This window comes from Triticum aestivum, chromosome 4B, assembly GCF_018294505.1.
Source record: "Triticum aestivum cultivar Chinese Spring chromosome 4B, IWGSC CS RefSeq v2.1, whole genome shotgun sequence".
Lineage (NCBI taxonomy): Eukaryota > Viridiplantae > Streptophyta > Magnoliopsida > Poales > Poaceae > Triticum > Triticum aestivum.
The window spans coordinates 668,584,045-668,602,814 of record NC_057804.1 but is presented as its reverse complement, the minus strand read 5'-3'; the positions used below and the strand labels follow the sequence as shown (position 1 = coordinate 668,602,814).

The 18,770-nt window shown below is 44.0% G+C and overlaps 1 protein-coding gene and 1 long non-coding RNA gene across 2 annotated transcripts; both read right to left on the bottom strand.

Moving 5' to 3' along the window:
* Nucleotides 1–449: 449 nt before the first annotated feature.
* On the bottom strand, nt 450–2,988 carry LOC123089841 (uncharacterized). Its single transcript, XR_006442390.1, has 5 exons — nt 2,829–2,988; nt 2,621–2,756; nt 2,012–2,097; nt 1,826–1,924; nt 450–594 (listed from the first exon to the last, which is right to left on the bottom strand). It is a non-coding gene; the product is annotated as an uncharacterized lncRNA (long non-coding RNA).
* Nucleotides 2,989–15,360: 12,372 nt separating this feature from the next.
* On the bottom strand, nt 15,361–17,300 carry LOC123089840 (uncharacterized). Its single transcript, XM_044511407.1, has 2 exons — nt 17,175–17,300; nt 15,361–16,087 (listed from the first exon to the last, which is right to left on the bottom strand). Exon 2 carries the CDS (start codon nt 16,063–16,065, stop codon nt 15,496–15,498), a length of 570 nt encoding a protein of 189 aa, XP_044367342.1. The 5' UTR covers nt 16,066–16,087; nt 17,175–17,300; the 3' UTR covers nt 15,361–15,495.
* Between the last annotated feature and the right edge of the window lie 1,470 nt (nt 17,301–18,770).

Sequence of the window (18,770 nt, the reverse complement as noted above, 5' to 3'; positions counted from 1 at the left end):
AAGCACTATCAATAATCTCAATAAAACTACATAATATTCAGTTCCGAAAGGCCGAAGCGAAGCTTGTAGCCTTTTTTTACTGGGACTATGGCGGCTTACGCCAGCCTGAACCACTTCATAAAACTGAGAACTATACAAAGTCCAATGAGTACACAGGGATTAAGAGAAATAATAGAAGGAAAAAATTAAAATCTCCCAGATAGGTGATACAGTGGAGTACTCCAATCCGTAAGGTGCCATTTATTAATTTCGTGTGAATACCTGTTGGACCATGGTATCAATCAGCAGCAATCTTGCTAGCAGTAATGTGCAATTCCTCAAAAACATCCCAGGAGACCTTGGAGTTTTTGCGCTTCCTTATATTCCAGAGGACAATGATAACAACATTATAGAGTGAATCTTGTCGAAATAATTTTTCCAAGAGATCTTTGACTGAATCAACGTTGAATGGATGAAAACTTTGAAGTTCAGACCAAACCAAAGCTAGGGAGGAGCAACTGATTAACATATGAGGAGTAGTCTCAGATTCATTCGAGGAAGGACAATGCCCGGACTGGCTTATGAGCACTATACAATCCCGCCATCCCACTTTACCTATCAAATTGAGTACAATCCTACTATCAGCTGCAATCGACACTGTATATCAGGAGCAATCAGCAGTCTACATATATGATTAGCAGCATATGAAGCAATCAGCCACACACCCCAATTATCTCTCGTATGTTCTCACCACAACATGGCCCAGCGCTGCCTCAGTAATATGATATACAAATCAGATCATAGTATACGCTCGTTCAGAAGAGCGGATAAAAATAATTTAACAAATTTCAATGACCTTAATTGAGATCATCTAGGTTCAGAACTATCTGATGTGAAATAAATCAAGATAAATTTCAGTAAGGAATAAAGTAAGCTGGTTGCAGCACACACATTGTTAGTTGTACATATGTACATCAACAATGATAAGCATTAAGTTCCCTATTTAATAGTTCATACTATTCTGATCGGAGATTCAGAGTAGGTGGTGGTGCTGACCATGGGAGGAGGAACAGACGCCCTGAAGAAAAAGGTCAGTATTTTTTAATTATGATTTCGATTTTAGTGGTATTCAGACATTCACTTGATCCAACTACCTCTAATTACTCGAGAACATTCATTCTACTGGACTAAGATACTATAAACACGGAGAAACAATTATATTCAGGCACACTAATAGGGGGGCCTACTATCTAACAAAGTTCAATGAGTATAGATCAAGCTTTGCATAATCAGAAAGAAAGAGTATAAGTGGTATAACTGTACTTGGTAGCCTACAATAAAATCTTGTGTTAAGTGGAGAAGAGAAACTAAAAGATGAGCTAAAAGACAAAGCCGCAATATAAATAGATTAATTAAGGTTAAGTAAAATCTAATCAGCACCATGATTCGACAACCAAGAAATCAAAGTTTGGGAGTATCACTCCTAAAAATGTTTTCCTCGCCCACATAAAAAAGACAAACATCACAGGGAATGAGGTCGGAACCTGGATAATATAAATGTGTTCAAAAATTAGTGAAGGGTGCATCTGATGCACTACAGGATTTCATAATCTATTAACTCTATGCTCCTTTATGTTGTCAAGATTTTAGACGATGTTCTTCTAATGTGACAACTGACTTTGTAGAAAAAAACAATAACTCTATAAATTCAATAAATATTAGTCATGTTATTCCTATACTTCTATACGTAACAAATTTCCAAACCAGCGACTGTTAAATCTGCCAAACCAAACATTGCATAATTTTCCAGGCTGAATAAGAGGTAAGGGAGATATCCCTTTTGCACCTTGTCCACATTGCTGATGACGAAGGCATCCAGGTGGTGCTTATGAGCCTGTTCTTCTCGAGCGACCCTGCAGCCACCTCACCTCAAGCGCCCCGCTACCTGCACCTCCTTCTCTGCGTCAGCATGGTGCCCATAGACCCGCCACATCCATATCCCCATATAAGAAAATCACCACCAACATCACACCTCTAGGAGAACTTTGCTGCATTTACAGGCCAATTGTCAGCTCTGGTTGCTGCTCTATTATCCTCCTCCTTGCAATTCTTCATAGACTAAAGAGCAAAAAAACATTCAAAGCAAACTATATCCAGGCAATGAATTATATATATCAAAGATTAATCTTAGCAAGAGTGTACTTATATATATATATCACTGATACTGCTTATGAGCAGCTAAAGATGGGCTAATGCTTGCACTGGATTCCTTAATATAAAAGAATAAAGGCCTTAATATGTGTAATTTGCATTAGAGTAAATAATTTTCTATGCTGAGTTTCCAAATCATCTCCATAATTGAAAACCTGGATGGCTTCAATTTTAAAAGGAATAGCCTACGACTATGAGATGCTAAGCATGCTTTGCATCTGACCGAACTTCTCTGAACCATATACTCATACTATAGCCAAAAAACCATTTGCACACGTATGTGATAAATTATGACATTTGTTGGCGAGGAAACGACATGAAAAGCTGCTGCTACAGAATGGGTTAAGTGAACAGAACAACAATACCAAATCGAAACAAAAATAAATTGTACTATCATTAAAAAGAATCCATTGTAAGAGCTGCTACAGACCTTGAAGTACGGTAGCAGTATTCAAACACCAACATCGAGCACCTTCAGCAAGAGATCCGGATTAAAACACCAACATCGAGCACACATATATTTGATAGCTCCACTCCAAAAGTATGAAATTCCTCAAGTTGAATACCTATAAACAAAAGGTGAAATAAGGATCTCTTTTGGACATATCAACAAAAAGAGGAAAGGTTATGTTAGAGACCAATCGAAATCATCGAAAGTTCAGCACATCAGTCTTTCAGCAAATGTACATGCAAAGCAATTCTTTCTCGGAGTGAACTCCGAACTCTTCTGTCACACCGAGACGGTCTATACAGGTGCCGCCGCCGCCGGCGACGCCCTACCACAGAAGATCATCTTCGAGTCTCGAGTTGCCGCACCCAAGCCCAAGGACCTGCAGCACCACAACACCCAAGATACGTGACGGAAATGTGTCGTGCTTCGACGGCAGCGAGTCCCCGGCCGCGGCAGGGTGCCCCTTTGGTAGCAACGCAGCGCCGTCGGCAGTGGGCATCCCGATGCCATGAAAAAGCAAAGAAGAAATGTAAAGTGAAACTGATGGAAAAATCACAAGAACAATAAGTAAGACATACTCCCTCCGTCCGAAAATACTTGTCATCAAAATGGATAAAAAGAGATTACATTCCCTTTTATCCATTTTGATGACAAGTATTTCCGGACGGAGGGAGTACCATGAAAAAGTTGAGGGCATACTTCTTGTCCATTCAATGTAGTTTTCTTCCCATTCACGCCAACCCATCTCTCTCTCAAGATTGGCTGATCAATAATGCACATAACCTAAATAAAAGAAAATAGTCAATGGCAAGTATTATAGAACAAATATCTAACATACATGACGCAATTAGACAACATGTCCAGAAGAGACTTCAGTATATAAATGATATGCTGAAATTAAACAAAAAATATTTTACAGGTTGCATCAAATATGTCGCAGCAGTAGTTAGTTGTTGATAGTATCATTAAAATGAAGCTAAATCACTCGGTACATGTAACTATATATGATAGGCTGCTATCCAGTACAGTTTCCTTCAGGTAGTAGTGAAGAAAAATGGACAAAAGGAAGGAGAGCTGATATGAGAAAGAGAAAATTAGTATACCGGCATGAGCTATAATTCGAGTGCTAGTTCAACATACATAGACTCAATAGAGCAAATCGTTGTGCATGTTTCACGCATCTAAAAAAATTCTATTTCAATTGAGAGAGTCACCAGAGTACTTTATATGGTCTTTCTGCACCTTTTCTTGTCGAAGTAATATAACTTGGTAGAGGAACTCAAGATTAGCCGATCCAGTTTACTTCAATATGCAGGGCACTCACACAAATAACTTTATGAAAGAAACTGTAGCTGCCCTTATGGGATGCACATCTATACCTGTACCGCTGCACGAGCTCACCCTTGGCGGCGACCTGTATGACACGAAGCACATGTTCACGACGGAGTAGATGTATTGGTCACCAAGCGCAGGGGAGCACATGCACGAAATGTCTTCGAGTCGCGAGTTGCCGCAACCAACCCCAAGGACCTACAGCACAACAACACGCAACATAAGTGGCGGCGAGGTGCCGTGCTTCGACGGCAGCGAGTATGAGAAGCTCACCTTCCGACCAGTTACAAATCAACTGGTGCTTCCACACAGCTGACGCCCGAGCTCTCCAAACAGAAGTATTCTTATTTGAATAAGGATGAGCATGAGCATGATCAAGAATATAACTGAATCAGATGGTGTTTCCAATATAACTGAATATAACAAGAATGAGCATGATCAATAGCAGATTGAAATGGCTAAACAGACAACCACCATCTTCCCGAATCAACGAAGACTACACGGCAGGGAACGAAGTGCTCATGGAACCAGCCAAAATTCACACCATCGGACATGGATGCCTCTACCAGCGGCAGATAGGACGAGAGGCCGGGTAGATCCGTCCCCGCGAAATTCCGCACAACCGTGGCTGGATCCTACGAGGTCGTCCTCGTTGCCGTCGGATTCATCCACGTACATCACGGTAGGGGGAGGGGCGAGAAGGTGAGCATCTTCTCCTCGGCATATGTAGAATAGCCTTTTTAGATAAAGAGAAGGGGATGAGCCTACACCAATATATCACGAGCGGAACGTATCGATGATGGCCGCTGCCGGAGTGGATCGGAGAAGGGGATGAGCCTACGGGCTGGGTGCTCTGCCCGTCGCGCTGATGGTCGTGATAGACTTACTGGATCGACTAGGAGTAGATCGGTGGCATATCTTCTCTGTTTGGGTGTTTACCTTAGCCTTCCGGCCATCGCTGGTTCGTCGGTGATGGTCTGCGCACGGGCAGCGACGGTCGGTGTAGAGGGTGACGATGAAGTGGCTGGTGGCGCTTCCCATCGCTTCAGTGCCTCCCTCTAGATCGGATTAGGGTTAGGAGTGGGGAACAGTGGCGGCGACAAACCTCGTACCCTGTGCCCCTGGTCCCCACCTCCTCTTTATAGCACTGCGCGATAGGGGCCCACCAGCCTTGCTTGGGCTGGACGCCCCCGATCAGGGTGTGGGTCAAGGGCCCAATGAGCCGTTGGGCCCATTGGTGGAGAGATCAACCTAACATTCTCCCCCTTGATCTCATCATATACTTTTAACTTTGTACTTCGAAATAACTCTTTTCAAAGTACTCGTTCCATCACAGATTTGCATGTAGAGCATGTCTCATCATCACGGTCTATCCCGATAGAATCAACACCCACAACACACTCTTCTGTTTTGAAACAGTTTCTTTAACCTTGGGCCCTTTTATTGTCCGGAAATGTTAGACTATACCATAAAACCCATGTCGACTGTGTGTTCTCCGAACACACTGGGCGGTAAGCCTTTAATAAGCAGATCTGCAAATACTTGTCTGTTGCTTTCATGCTCCAAGCATTTCAACATAATTCCGGACTTTCTCCTTAACAACGTATAACTTTGTGTCAATGTGTTTGGCACCAACACTTGACCCGTTGTCACAGGAGCGAAAGACTAATAGTTATCACTGTTGTCAACCATTATCAACTTCGGGTACAGGTCTCCTTAACCATTTTGCCTGTCCCTCAGCCTCATATCAAGCTATAAAATATCTTTGCATCACATTGAAGATAATTGTTTCATTCTTTGAAGCTTTTCCACACAAAAACCTCCAAGTATGAAAGTTAGCGACAATTGTGGATTTCGCTATACATTTCACAAGTCATGTCTTTGTACTCACAATCTTTTGAGAGCACTTATTTCTTTCAGCATGAGGCCGATATCTTTGTCTCCATTCCAGTGATCTATATATGGACTGGACATTGCCAAAACAACCCGGATATGTGAACTGTGTCAGGGCAATATATTGAGCTTCCAACAGCTAAAGCATATGGTACCATATATGTTTGAATCTTTTCTCGTCAACTTTTGGAACACCATAGCTTCCACTTCCATTACCCTTGACTGTAAGAACAGGCGTAGGTTTTCTCGCATGCATACTTTAGAGACCTTTCTTAGCATGTCCATTCGACATCCCTAATACCCCCTTTTATTCTTTTCTTCGTGAATCTCGATACTTATAACGAGAGACACTCTACCGAGAACATTCTTTTGAAATTTGAGGACAAGAACTTCTTTTCTCCTCCTGCAGTAGGTTGACATCACCACTAGCAAGTAGGATGTCATCCACATGCACATGATTAGGAAATGAATTTCCCATTCTATAACTTTGCACGAATACAATTGTCCTCGCATTTTCTTTAACCCAAAACAACATTTGATTGCTTTAGTCCATAAAAGACTTCTTCAGGCAGTATCCCCTGTGTTCTTTACTTTTTCATCTGATATAACTCAAATTATAATATCTTTCATCTGATGTAACTCAGATCATGATGTGCTACCAACACTTATTGTAATCTATTCAGTGTAAACCCGCAAAAACCTTTCGATTTAAGTCGTGTTTTACACCTTTACGTATTTACTTTGGAGTCACATTGTCCTTGTTGACTCTTAACAGCCTACTGTTTTGGCTCCATAGGAAATTACTTATGAGTCCCGAACATCGTCAGAATTCACCAATTTTCATCTCACATAGTCTCTTATCATTTAGATAAGCAGACACTTCTCAAAGCTCGATTGAGCGCTTTAAATGAGGTGGGATCAACCTCCATTTGAATTTCACTAACATAGACTTTATAGTAATTAGAAGTATCTGATTTTCTCATTCCTTGAGACCATCTGAGTCTCAGGTACTAGCACTTCTTTCATATGGGGCTGTTGTTGCTCTGTCATTGCCAAGAGGCAAATTATTTTATAGTCTTTCATTTCCAAGAGGCAATAGGTTTTACAGGGACCTTTATCACAAGATCCATGTTTAATCATTCCTCCTTTATAGAGCTAACAACGGGTGTTGTATAGGTCATACAACATGCTCCCCCAGATACAATCTATTTGAGTCTTGGTATCTTCATACCATGCTCCTCCAGATTACTCCATTTTCACTAAGAATGGCGTATCTTTAAAATTTATTATTTGGGTTTATTCTGTTAAAATTTTCTTCTTTATGGCACTTTAAGCATCGTCTTAGTATTCCTTAGTCTGCTTTCGGAACTGCAAAAGATCCAGGAATACAACTATTTCTTTTCTTTAGGGGTATTATTATGATCATCGTACTCCCCCAGACGATCACATTCTTCATTAATGGGTATCTCATATTTCTTTCTCCCCCTCGAAATGTGGCAAGAACTTTTCTGCCACAATTTCGAAAAACCATTCACAACTCTTGTGAATTGAGGAAACTTTGAGTATCTACTTCATTTATTTGATTACTTCATATGTAATGAAGTTATCTGTTAACTGGTATGGGAGTACCTTTTCCTTATTCCATTTCAGAAACTCAACAGAGTTCTTTATCATTAGTACTTTTGCAAGTCACACTTGCATATCATTCTTATCTTCAGGTTCGTCTGTAACTTTTGTTCTCTTCGGATTTATTGAGCGCTTAATGACCGTTACACATAAGATGTACGGTCGATACGAGGAAGGCATAATAGCTACTCCATACTTTTCTCCCAGAATGGGACACATTAAAAGCACATGAGTCATCATGTTTTTCTCCTGTCATACATGATAAGTCTGAGAAAATTTCCCGCCATACGGGTTACGCAGGGATTTTCCCAGACTTTTCCTGCCATGCTGGTTTTATCATAATCATCTTTTCCCGCCATGCGGGTAATTCCCTGTAAGGGACATAAATGCCAGAATTGGCTCTTTTGAATACATATTAAATCATCAAATTTAGGAGTAAATCCGAATATTCTTTAATACACATGCTTAATCCGACGTTGGTCAAATTAATCACGCATCTCACTTATTGCATCTCATAGAAGATGAGAATTCTTTTTCCATGGAGAGTACATGAAGACATCGTCGAGCAAGACTCTCAATTATATATCTCTTTTCTTTTGAAGCCATTCTCTAGAGAGAACATACTCCCTTACGTTGACCTTTCTTGGTCATCTCTCGGGTCACAAGTACCCAGCCATTCGCTTTCACGAATGAAGGCATGGAAAACTTTTAGTCTGAGAAAACTTAACCAATAATCAACAATAATGAGCATAAAAATAACCCCATGTTTACTAGTTAAAAAATATGCACATTAAACTTTTAAAACTTTCTTTTATATTCTAAATCACCGTTGGGCAGAATTAGAACAAAACATCATCCTTCTACATTAATTCCATATCACCGTTGGGCGGAAATGAAAATAATGCATATAACTCATAAACAATGTGATGATAGTATAAACTTTTTTTTCATAGTATGTCTATTAAACAACTTTGTTAAGAAATAACCATCATCACCAACTTTATTACAGCGGGAACAATAAATATACAGTTCTCTTGTTCAAGAGCATTTCTTGATCTTTTATCTGTTCTCTGAAAATTTTGATACAACTTTTATCAGAGATTTAAGCTTTGAACATAAGACTCATAGAATTATAATATCGTCATCATCACCGTTGGTCAGAAAATAACAATACCATAATTAACCTTTAATCAAATATCTTTCTACTGTCATAGCAGAAACTATATGAATCTGATTTCACCCACAAGTGAAAAAACTTCTCTCAAAACCGTTCTTCTAATTAAATTTTCCTGTTGGTTCCAATTTAATTGGAGAATAAAACTTTTATTTTGCAGCGAAACTTTACAATATTCTATTCATAAGAATTTTCTTTTTCTCTTAAAAGAGCACTTTTCTTTATTTTGCAGCGGAAAACATGAATAAAAAATTCATGGACTTTATATTCTTTATAGAAACTTTTATTTGACCAAATAAAAAAATCATGAACTTTTAAATTTCTTTATAAAATTCATGAACTTTTCTTTTTCTGAAAATTTTCTATTTTCATTTTCAGAACTTTTCTGTTTACCCTTTTTTTTCTATTTTCCAAAACAAACTTTTCGTTGGAAAAATTTGTATAGAAAAGCTATAGTAAATCTGCCCAAAAATAACTGGACATAAAACTACTAAAAAAAATTGCAGCTGGCCCAGCGCGCGGCTGCGGCCTCGGCCCAGCTCGCGCGGCAACGCCCATACTGCTGCTGGCCTCAGCCTCTTTTGGCCCAAAAAGGCCCGCTCCTCCTTAGGTTTTCTATCTTGGTCGTCAAACGCGATCTGACGGTGGCCCGTGCATCTCGCTGGATTAAAACCAGCTGGCGACGCTGCCGAGGGGAAAACCCTCGCTCATTTCCCCCGTGTGCGCCGCTCACCTCCCTCTCGTGACTCTCGCTCTATCCCGAACGCCGGGCCACCGTGCCGTGCCCTGGACGCCGGCAACGGTGTCGACCGACCACTGCGCTGCGTCGCGCGAGCCTGGCTGCCTTCTTTTTCCCCTTTCATTCCTTCTTCCTTTTCTCCCTCCGTCCACCGCATCTAGTGGCAGAGAGGGATGCGGCTGCGCGAGCCCCCCCTTCCCTTTCCCGTTCTCTTTTTTACATCCACCACCACCCCGGCGAGAGAGAGAGAGATCCTGCTGCCTCCTTTGCTCCCATTCGAGTTCGACGACGGCAGAGCGAACGGCAGCGGCGCCGTGGCCTTCCCCCTCGCCGGCTGCGCGTCCACCTTGCGGTGAGCGCGCCGCTGTCGAGCGGATTGGTCGCAGTGCCCTTTGCCCCTTGCGGGGTTGTTCTTCGTCCGGACGGCTCGGCTAGCCGATGCCCGTTCGGATCGAGAGGAACTGGCGCGGCCGGAGTGGCGGCGCACTTTGCCGGCGGGGGCCTGGGCCCTCTGCCGGTGAACTTTTTGCTTTCTTTTTGTTGTTTGTCTCTGCCCTGCTAGGGTTCTTTGGGGAGGGGTGGGGAGAGAGGGATGTTCTTTCTGTGTATGCACTTTGTACCAAAATTCTTAGCCTACATGGCCTGATACCATTGATAGACTTACTGGATCGACTAGGAGTAGATCGGTGGCATATCTTCTCTGTTTGGGTGTCTACCTTAGCCTTCCGGCCATCGCTGGTTCGTCAGTGATGGTCTGCGCACGGGCAGCGACGGTTGGTGTAGAGGGTGACGATGAAGTGGCTGGTGGCGCTTCCCATCGCTTCAGTGCCTCCCTCTGGATCGGATTAGGGTTAGGAGTGGGGAACAGTGGCGGCGACGAACCTCGTACCCTGTGCCCCTGGTCCCCACCTCCTCTTTATAGCACTGCGTGATAGGGGCCCACCAGCCTTGCTTGGGCTGGACGCTCCCGATCAGGGCGTGGGTCAAGGGCGCAATGAGCCGTTGGGCCCATTGGTGGAGAGATCAACCTAACAGGTCGACCACGGCGGAGATCAGGAGCCCTCTTTCTCGGCGAAGAGGCGGTGGCTTGGCGCGGAGTCCGAAGCGAGGGGTCCAAGGGCGACCGACGAGGGAAGCGAGCGCGGAGCAGCAGCACGCTGGGCTGGTCGACGAGCTCCTATGTAGCGGCGGCGCAGGAACCCTAATGCGTGCGAGGATATCGGCGGCAGAGGCTGTGAACTCCGGATCACAAGACGGCGGGGCTGAGGCGAGATCCGGCAGGGCATATCGGTGGCGGCTTTGATGTGGGAGGGCGGCGGCGAAGGGATCGAGCGGTGGGGGATGGAGCGGCGGCGGCGAAGGGATCGAGCGTGCGAGTGGTTCGAAGGAAGGAGGAATCACTCGTATACCTGCGTGCGATTCGTTTTTCTCGCTGGTTTAATTTCATAGATCTTTTTTCGTAGGTTTTTTTTCATCCGGTTCTCTCTGTTTCGATCGGAGGTTTGGCCCCTTGACTTCGTGGGGGCATAGCTAAGTGAGCCCTTTTTTTTGTTCGATGGCCCGGGGGTTGGGTGGGAGGGAGCACGAAAAAAAATCGGTGTTGGTGGGACGAAAATTAACCGATGAACAGAGACGACCAACTGATACTTTAGGAGTAGAGATTATTAATTCAATTCTATATATATACTACTCCCTCTCTAAAGAAATGACATCCCTCTAGTCATCTAAGTGATTACATGATCCGAGTCAACTAGGCCGTGTCCGATCATCACGTGAGACGGATTAGTCATCATCGGTGAACATCTTCATGTTGATCGTATCTACCATACGACTCATGCTCGACCTTTCGGACTCTTGTGTTCCGAGGCCATGTCTGTACATGCTAGGCTCGTCAAGTCAACCTAAGTGTTTCGCGTGTGTAAATCTGTATTACACCCGTTGTATGTGAATGTTAGAATCTATCACACCCGATCATCACGTGGTGCTTCGAAACGACGAACTTTCGCAACGGTGCACAGTTAGGGAGAACACTTTCTTGAAATTTTAATGAGGGATCATCTTATTTACTACTGTCGTTCTAAGCAAATAAGATGCAAAAACATGATAAACATCACATGCAATCAAATAGTGACATGATATGGCCATCATCACTTTGCTCCTTTTGATCTCCATCTTCGGGGCTCCATGATCATCATCGTCACCGGCATGACACCATGATATCCATCATCATGATCTCCATCATCGTGTCTTCATGAAGTTGTCTCGCCAACTATTACTTCTACTATTATAGCTAACGGTTAGCAATAAAGTAAAGTAATTACATGACGTTTATGTTGACACGCAGGTCATAAATAAATTAAGACAACTCCTATGGCTCCTGCCGGTTGTCATACTCATCGACATGCAAGTCGTGATTCCTATTACAAGAACATGATCAATCTCATACATCACATATATCATTCATCACATCCTTTTGGCCATATCACATCACATGGCATACCCTGCAAAAACAAGTTAGACGTCCTCTAATTGTTGTTTGCATGTTTTACGTGGCTGCTATGGGTTTCTAGCAAGAACGGTTCTTACCTACGCAAAACCACAACGTGATATGTCAATTGCTATTTACCCTTCATAAGGACCCTTTTCATCGAATCCGATCCGACTAAAGTGGGAGAGACTGGCACCCTCTAGCCACCTTATGCAACTAGTGCATGTCAGTCGGTGGAACCTGTCTCACGTAAGTGTACGTGTAAGGTCGGTCCGGGCCGCTTCATCCCACAATGCCGCCAAATCAAGATTGGACTAGTAATGGTAAGCATATTGAACAAAATCAACGCCCACAACTACTTTGTGTTCTACTCGTGCAAAGAATCTACGCAATAGACCTAGCTCATGATGCCACTGTTGGGGAATATAGCAGAAATTCAAAATTTTCCTACGTGTCACCAAGATCTATCTATGGAGAAACCAGCAACGAGGGGAAGGAGAGTGCACCTACATACCCTTGTAGATCGCTAAGCGGAAGCGTTCAAGAGAACGGGGTTGAAGGAGTCGTACTCGTCGTGATCCAAATCACCTGAGATCCTAGTGCCGAACGGACGGCACCTCCGCGTTCAACACACGTACAGCCCGGTGATGTCTCCCACGCCTTGATCCAGTAAGGAGAGAGGGAGAGGTTGAGGAAGAGTCCATCCAATAGCAGCACGACGGCGTGGTGGTGGTGGAGGAGCGTGGCAATCCTGCAGGGCTTCGCCAAGCACCGCGGGAGAGGAGGAAAGAGAGATGCAGGGCTGCGCCAGGGAGAGGTCAAAACTCTTGTGTTGGCAGCCCCAAAGACCTCAACTATATATAGGGGAGAGGGAGGGGGCTGCGCCCCCTCTAGGGTTCCACCCTAGGGGCGGCAGCCAGCCCCAATCCCATCTGGGTGGCGGCCAGGTGGAGGGGGAGAGGGAGGCGCACCAGGTATGGGCCCTAAGGCCCATCTGCCCTTAGGGTTTGCCCCCTCTCCTCTCCTTAGGCGCCTTGGGCCCTTGTGGGGGGGGGCGCACCAGCCCACCTGGGGCTGGTCCCCTCCCATAATTGGCCCATGCAACCCTCTGGGGCTTGTGGCCCCACTTGGTGGACCCCCGGGACCCTCCCGATGGTCCCGGTACGTTACCGATAAAACCCGTAACTTTTCCGGTGACCAAAACAGGACTTCCCATATATAAATCTTTACCTCCGGACCATTCCGGAACTCCTCGTGACGTTCGGGATCTCATCCGGGACTCCGAACAACATTCGGTAAACACATACAAACTTCCTTTATAACCCTAGCGTCATCGAACCTTAAGTGTGTAGACCCTACGGGTTCGGGAATCATGCAGACATGACCGAGACGTTCTCCGGTCAATAACCAACAGCGGGATCTTGATACCCATGTTGGCTCCCACATGTTCCACGATGATCTCATCGGATGAACCACGACGTCGAGGATTTAATCAATCCCGTATTCAATTCCCTTTGTCTAGCGGTATTGTACTTGCCCGAGATTCGATCGTCGGTATCCGATACCTTGTTCAATCTCGTTACCGGCAAGTCTCTTTACTCGTTCCGTAACACATCATCCCGTGATCAACTCCTTGGTCACATTGCGCATATGATGATGTCCTACCGAGTGGGCCCAGAGATACCTGTCCGTCACACGGAGTGACAAATCCCTGTCTCGATTCGTGCCAACCCAACAGACACTTTCGGAGATACCCGTAGTGTACCTTTATAGCCGCCCAGTTACGTTGTGACGTTTGGCACACCCAAAGCATTCCTACGGTATCCGGGAGTTGCACAATCTCATGGTCTAAGGAAATGATACTTGACATTAGAAAAGCTTTAGCATACGAACTACACGATCTTTGTGCTAGGCTTATGATTGGGTCTTGTCCATCACATGATTCTCCTAATGATGTGATCCCGTTATCAACGACATCCAATGTCCATGGTCAGGAAACCGTAACCATCTATTGATCAACGAGCTAGTCAACTAGAGGCTTACTAGGGACATGGTGTTGTCTATGTATCCACACATGTATCTATGTTTCCTATCAATACAATTATAGCATGGACAATAAACGATTATCATGAACAAGGAAATATAATAATAACCAATTTATTATTGCCCTAGGGCATATTTCCAACAGGGGCGAGAAGGTGAGCATCTTCTCCTTGGCGTATGTAGAATAGCCTTTTTAGATAAAGAGAAGGGGATGATCCTACACCAATATATCACGAGCGGAACGTACCGATGATGGCCGCTGCCGGAGTGGATCCAAGAAGGGGATGAGCCTACGGGCTGGGTGCTCTGCCAATCGCGCTGATGGTCGACCACGGCGGAGATCGGGAGCCCTCTTTCTCGGCAAAGAGGCGGCGGCTTGGCGCGGAGTCTGAAGCGAGGGGTCCAAAGGCGACCGACGAGGGAAGCGAGCGCGGAGCAGCAGCACGCTGGGCTGGTCGACGAGCTCCTGTGTGGCGGCGGCGCAGGAACCCTAACGCGTGCGAGGATATCGGCGGCAGAGGCTGTGAACTCCAGATCACAAGACGGCGGGGCTGAGGCGAGATCCGGCAGGGCATATCGGTGGCGGCTTTGATGTGGGAGGGCGGCGGCGAAGGGATCGAGCGGTGGGGGCGAAGGGATGGAGCGGCGGCGGCGAAGGGATCGAGCGTGCGAGTGGTTCGAAGGAAGGAGGAATCGCTCGTATACCTGCGTGCGATTCATTTTTTTCGCTGGTTTAATTTCGTAGGTCTTTTTTCGTAGATTTTTTTTCATCCGGTTCTCTCTGTTTCAATCGGATGTTTGGCCCCTTGACTTCGTGGGGCATAGCTAAGCCAACCCTTTTTTTTTTGTTCGATGGCCCGGGGGTTGGGTGGGAGGGAGCACGAAAAAAAATCGGTGTTGGTGGGACGAAAATTAACCGATGAACAGAGACGACCAACTGATACTTTAGGAGTAGAGATTATTAATTCAATTCTATATATATACTACTCCCTCTCTAAAGAAATGATAATCCAAACACTCTTATGTTTCTTTATTTACGAAGGAAGTACTACTTGCCAAACCGGTTAGTGTAAAAATAATCATCACTTTATATGTACAAGGTGATGTTTTGTTTATGGTATTTGCAAAGCTTTAATCATGGACACTCACAGATCCCCCCGTTCCTAAATATATGTCTTTTAAGAAATTTCACTAGTAGAAAACTATATACGGAGCAAAATGAGTGAATCCATCCACGTTCCTATATTCATCCGTATGTAGTCTTTTAGTGAAACCTCTTAAAAGACTTATATTTGGGATTTCTTTTCTAAGATACTATATTCTTTTGGCATATATTCCCAAAAAGAGCGAATACCTCCATGTGACTGTATTTCTCAAAAAAAAAAACTGAAAGTAATTGCAAGTTGTACCCGACTAGCACAGAATGAGAAAACACTACCCAAGATACATATCATTTAAAATCCATTAATAACACATCCAAACATAAAGGGTTGATTCTAAACTGTTTGCCACGCCCCTAAGAAATACTCATCACAACAGCCTCGAGCTGGCTGATAAGTCTACTCATCAGAATACTTATGCTTACGAGTATCACAGAAACGAACCGGGGTCTCCAACACATCGGTGACCAGCTGGACAAGCTCCTTAAACAAGCGAGTGTTGTTAGCTTTGAGTACATGAACAGCAGTATCGTTTAGCATCATGCTCGGCCTTTTGACTTTGGCTGAGACCAGATCCTCCTTGGCAAGCAATACGCCCAAGGCTTCCTCAAAGCACTTCCTCGAATGTAAGAGCTTACTTGCTGAGTTCTTCATGAGTAGGAGGGCTTCCAGGGCACCCCGTTCCAGCTTACCCTCCTGAAGCTTGAGCTGGGGTAACACATCATGCTCGAGCTTTTGGATTTCCAGCGACAAGCCTGCCACGTCCGAGAGGGAATCCACCTGCGGGCATTCCCAGGACCTCGACTCCATGATCAGCGGGCGGAGGAGTGCATACGACTCGCGCGCTATGCGCACCGACTCCAGAGAGACAAGACTCACAAGCATGGACTTATTGGAGTGGCCCAGCTCATCGGAGCGGGCCTGCAGGTCTTGGATTTGGGCATGGGAGTGGATTTTGTAGAGCATCATTTCCTTTTGGCGGCGAAGAAGACTGCAGCAGCAGAAACAGACAGCACAAACAGAGGAGGACTTAATGTCAGGAAGAGACCATACAGCACCAATCCAAGCTTCTACTTAATTAGTTAGGACAGCATATGTATATTTGCATTGTGCGACAGAATAGTTATTAATATGAAGTGAAAGCAATCCAGCCATGTATTTATACTGATAGGCAACTAAACAAAATGAATGAATACCCAAAACAGAAAAATAATTAACAGAGGGGGGAATATAATATATTTTGGTTCAAAGTAGATAGAGATGCCATCATTCATTGTATTATTGTGTGAGCAACAAAATTGCATCACCATCAAAGGAAACAATAAACTAAACAGAAGGGAAATAAAAAAATTGCATCCCATGTGCAAGGGCATAGTGAGCACAGAAAACCAAACCAGCATTTACAAACGATAACCAAATACCTATCCAAACAAGAGAGCTGGAAAGCAGCACATATGACTACAACATTAATCAGCAGCTGCAGGTTAAGTGCTGCCAGTGCATAGATATTTTAGGATCCCAAATATTAATTGTTACCTATCCAAACAGAGCAAGAAGATGAATATGCAACAAAAAATCTAGTACGCTCAAACACAGTTGATAAAACAAAAAATTTAACATTCTGGCAGGCATAAACTGAAATCGAACAACATAGCATGAATTCCATCCAAATTAATACCTTATCCAGCTATCCTGTACAGGCACAGTTGAAGAATTCATACACCTTTTGAGAAACCAAAATCTGACCACAACCAAGCAAACCCTAAACCCTAAAACGTCAGATTGATTCCTTATTACGGATAACCGAACAAACCCTAACTAGGTGGTGTTACCAAACAAACAAACCCTAACTAATTAAATCCTATCCTAGTCGAGGTTCCTCCTCATACGAATGAATACTCAAAGCCAGAGGCAGGCAGGATACAAGACGGCGCCGCGCCGCGCCTACCAACCACAATCGGAACGAGCAACTCCGGAGGCGGAGGGAGACCACGCTGGCTGGATCCGAGACCTACGAACCAGCGCCTACCAACCAATCGGAACTCCAGGCTGATCGGGATGTACAAGCATGTGCTCACCTCGGGCGAGCGGGCGTAAGATTTGATCTGGAGAGGAGGACGAAGCACCGGGTGATCGATGTGAGATTGGGTCGACAGAGGACAGGGGGTTGCGGGGAACGGCGGCGAGGCGATGGAGTGCGGGCGGCTTTTATGATATAGGAGGGAGGGCAAGAGGGGTTATCAAGAGGGGTAAAAGCACAGAGCCCAATATGGCCCAGTTTGTACTGTGACTAAAAGACATATTTTAAGCTTGTGAAATAAAGACCAGACTTTGCTATGCTATGCAAAAAAAAATTGCCATTAAAAAGGGGGAAATTGAGAACTAAAAAATCCCATTGATGCAAACCAGAGAATGACATTCGTCTTTCACAAAATAGATTTTGCCATGGACAAAAAGACGCAATGGCACAGAAAAAATGTCATGGCAAGTTGCTTTGTAAGTAAAAATCCCTTGAAAAAAGATGAAAGTGAAATTTTCCATGTTCCCATGTTGATATAGATAATTTAGCCAATGGAAAATAAAGAGTAAAAATTACCAAGGCGGTTTAAGTAAATTTTCCAAGGCAGTATTGGTAAGCAAATAAATGTGAAAGTTCCATGGCAATAATAGTTAAATATTTTCCATTTAGATATAGGTAATTTTGGCATGAAAATTTGTAAAATTGCCATGGAAAATAAAAAAGATTAAGAAATGCCATGGCAATAAAAGTGAAAATTTGCCATTATATTTAGCTAAAATTTGCCATGCCAATTGAGGATTGCGATGGCAAAAAATATATTTAAATTTAGGACCCGATATGGGGTTTGGGAGCACCCCAGATCGAATGTTTCGTTCGGTATGGGAGGGGTAACGGTCGAACCCACTCGTTCGGAATGATAAAAGCCCTAGCCTGAACACCTTCCCAGCCCCTAACAGCCCAAAAAGATGAATAAAAAGGCTAGTAATGAAAAAAAGAAAACACCCTGATATTTCTTTTCTTTTTGCTGTGGTAAAAATGAACAATTTTTTTGCTTTGTTAAGTAAAACTGCAATCAATTTTCAAACGCGGAAAAAGAGCAAATGTGAACTCGTAGCTTGGTTACGAATGAAGACTTTTTGAATGCAAATTTCTCTTTAAAAACTATTTTGTTCAATAATTCTCATGTAAATAACTATTTTACAAAGATAAACCAACTATTTTTAAAATAAAAACATTGCAAAACCAAATTAAATCATTACTGTCTCATGATTTCTCTCTTGCACGCTCGTGAGTTGGAGATGGCCATGTTGGGTAACGTAGTAATTTTAAAAAACTTTTCTACGCACACGCAAGATCATGGTGATGCATAGCAACGAGAGGGGAGAGTGTTGTCCACGTACCCTCGTAGACCGAAAGCGGAAGCGTTATGACAACGCGGTTGATGTAGTCGTACGTCTTCGTGACCCGACCGATCAAGCACCGAAACTACGGCACCTCCGAGTTCTAGCACACGTTCAGCTCGATGACAATCCCCGGACTCCGATCCAGCAAAGTGTCGGGGAAGAGTTCTGTCAGCACGACGGCGTGGTGACGATCTTGATGTTCTACCGTAGCAGGGCTTCGCCTAAGCACCGCTACAATATTATCGAGGAGT

Excerpts from the sequence above, each read along its gene's own strand:
- LOC123089840 (XM_044511407.1), bottom strand. The coding sequence starts at position 16,065 with ATGATGCTCTACAAAATCCACTCCCATGCCCAAATCCAAGACCTGCAG.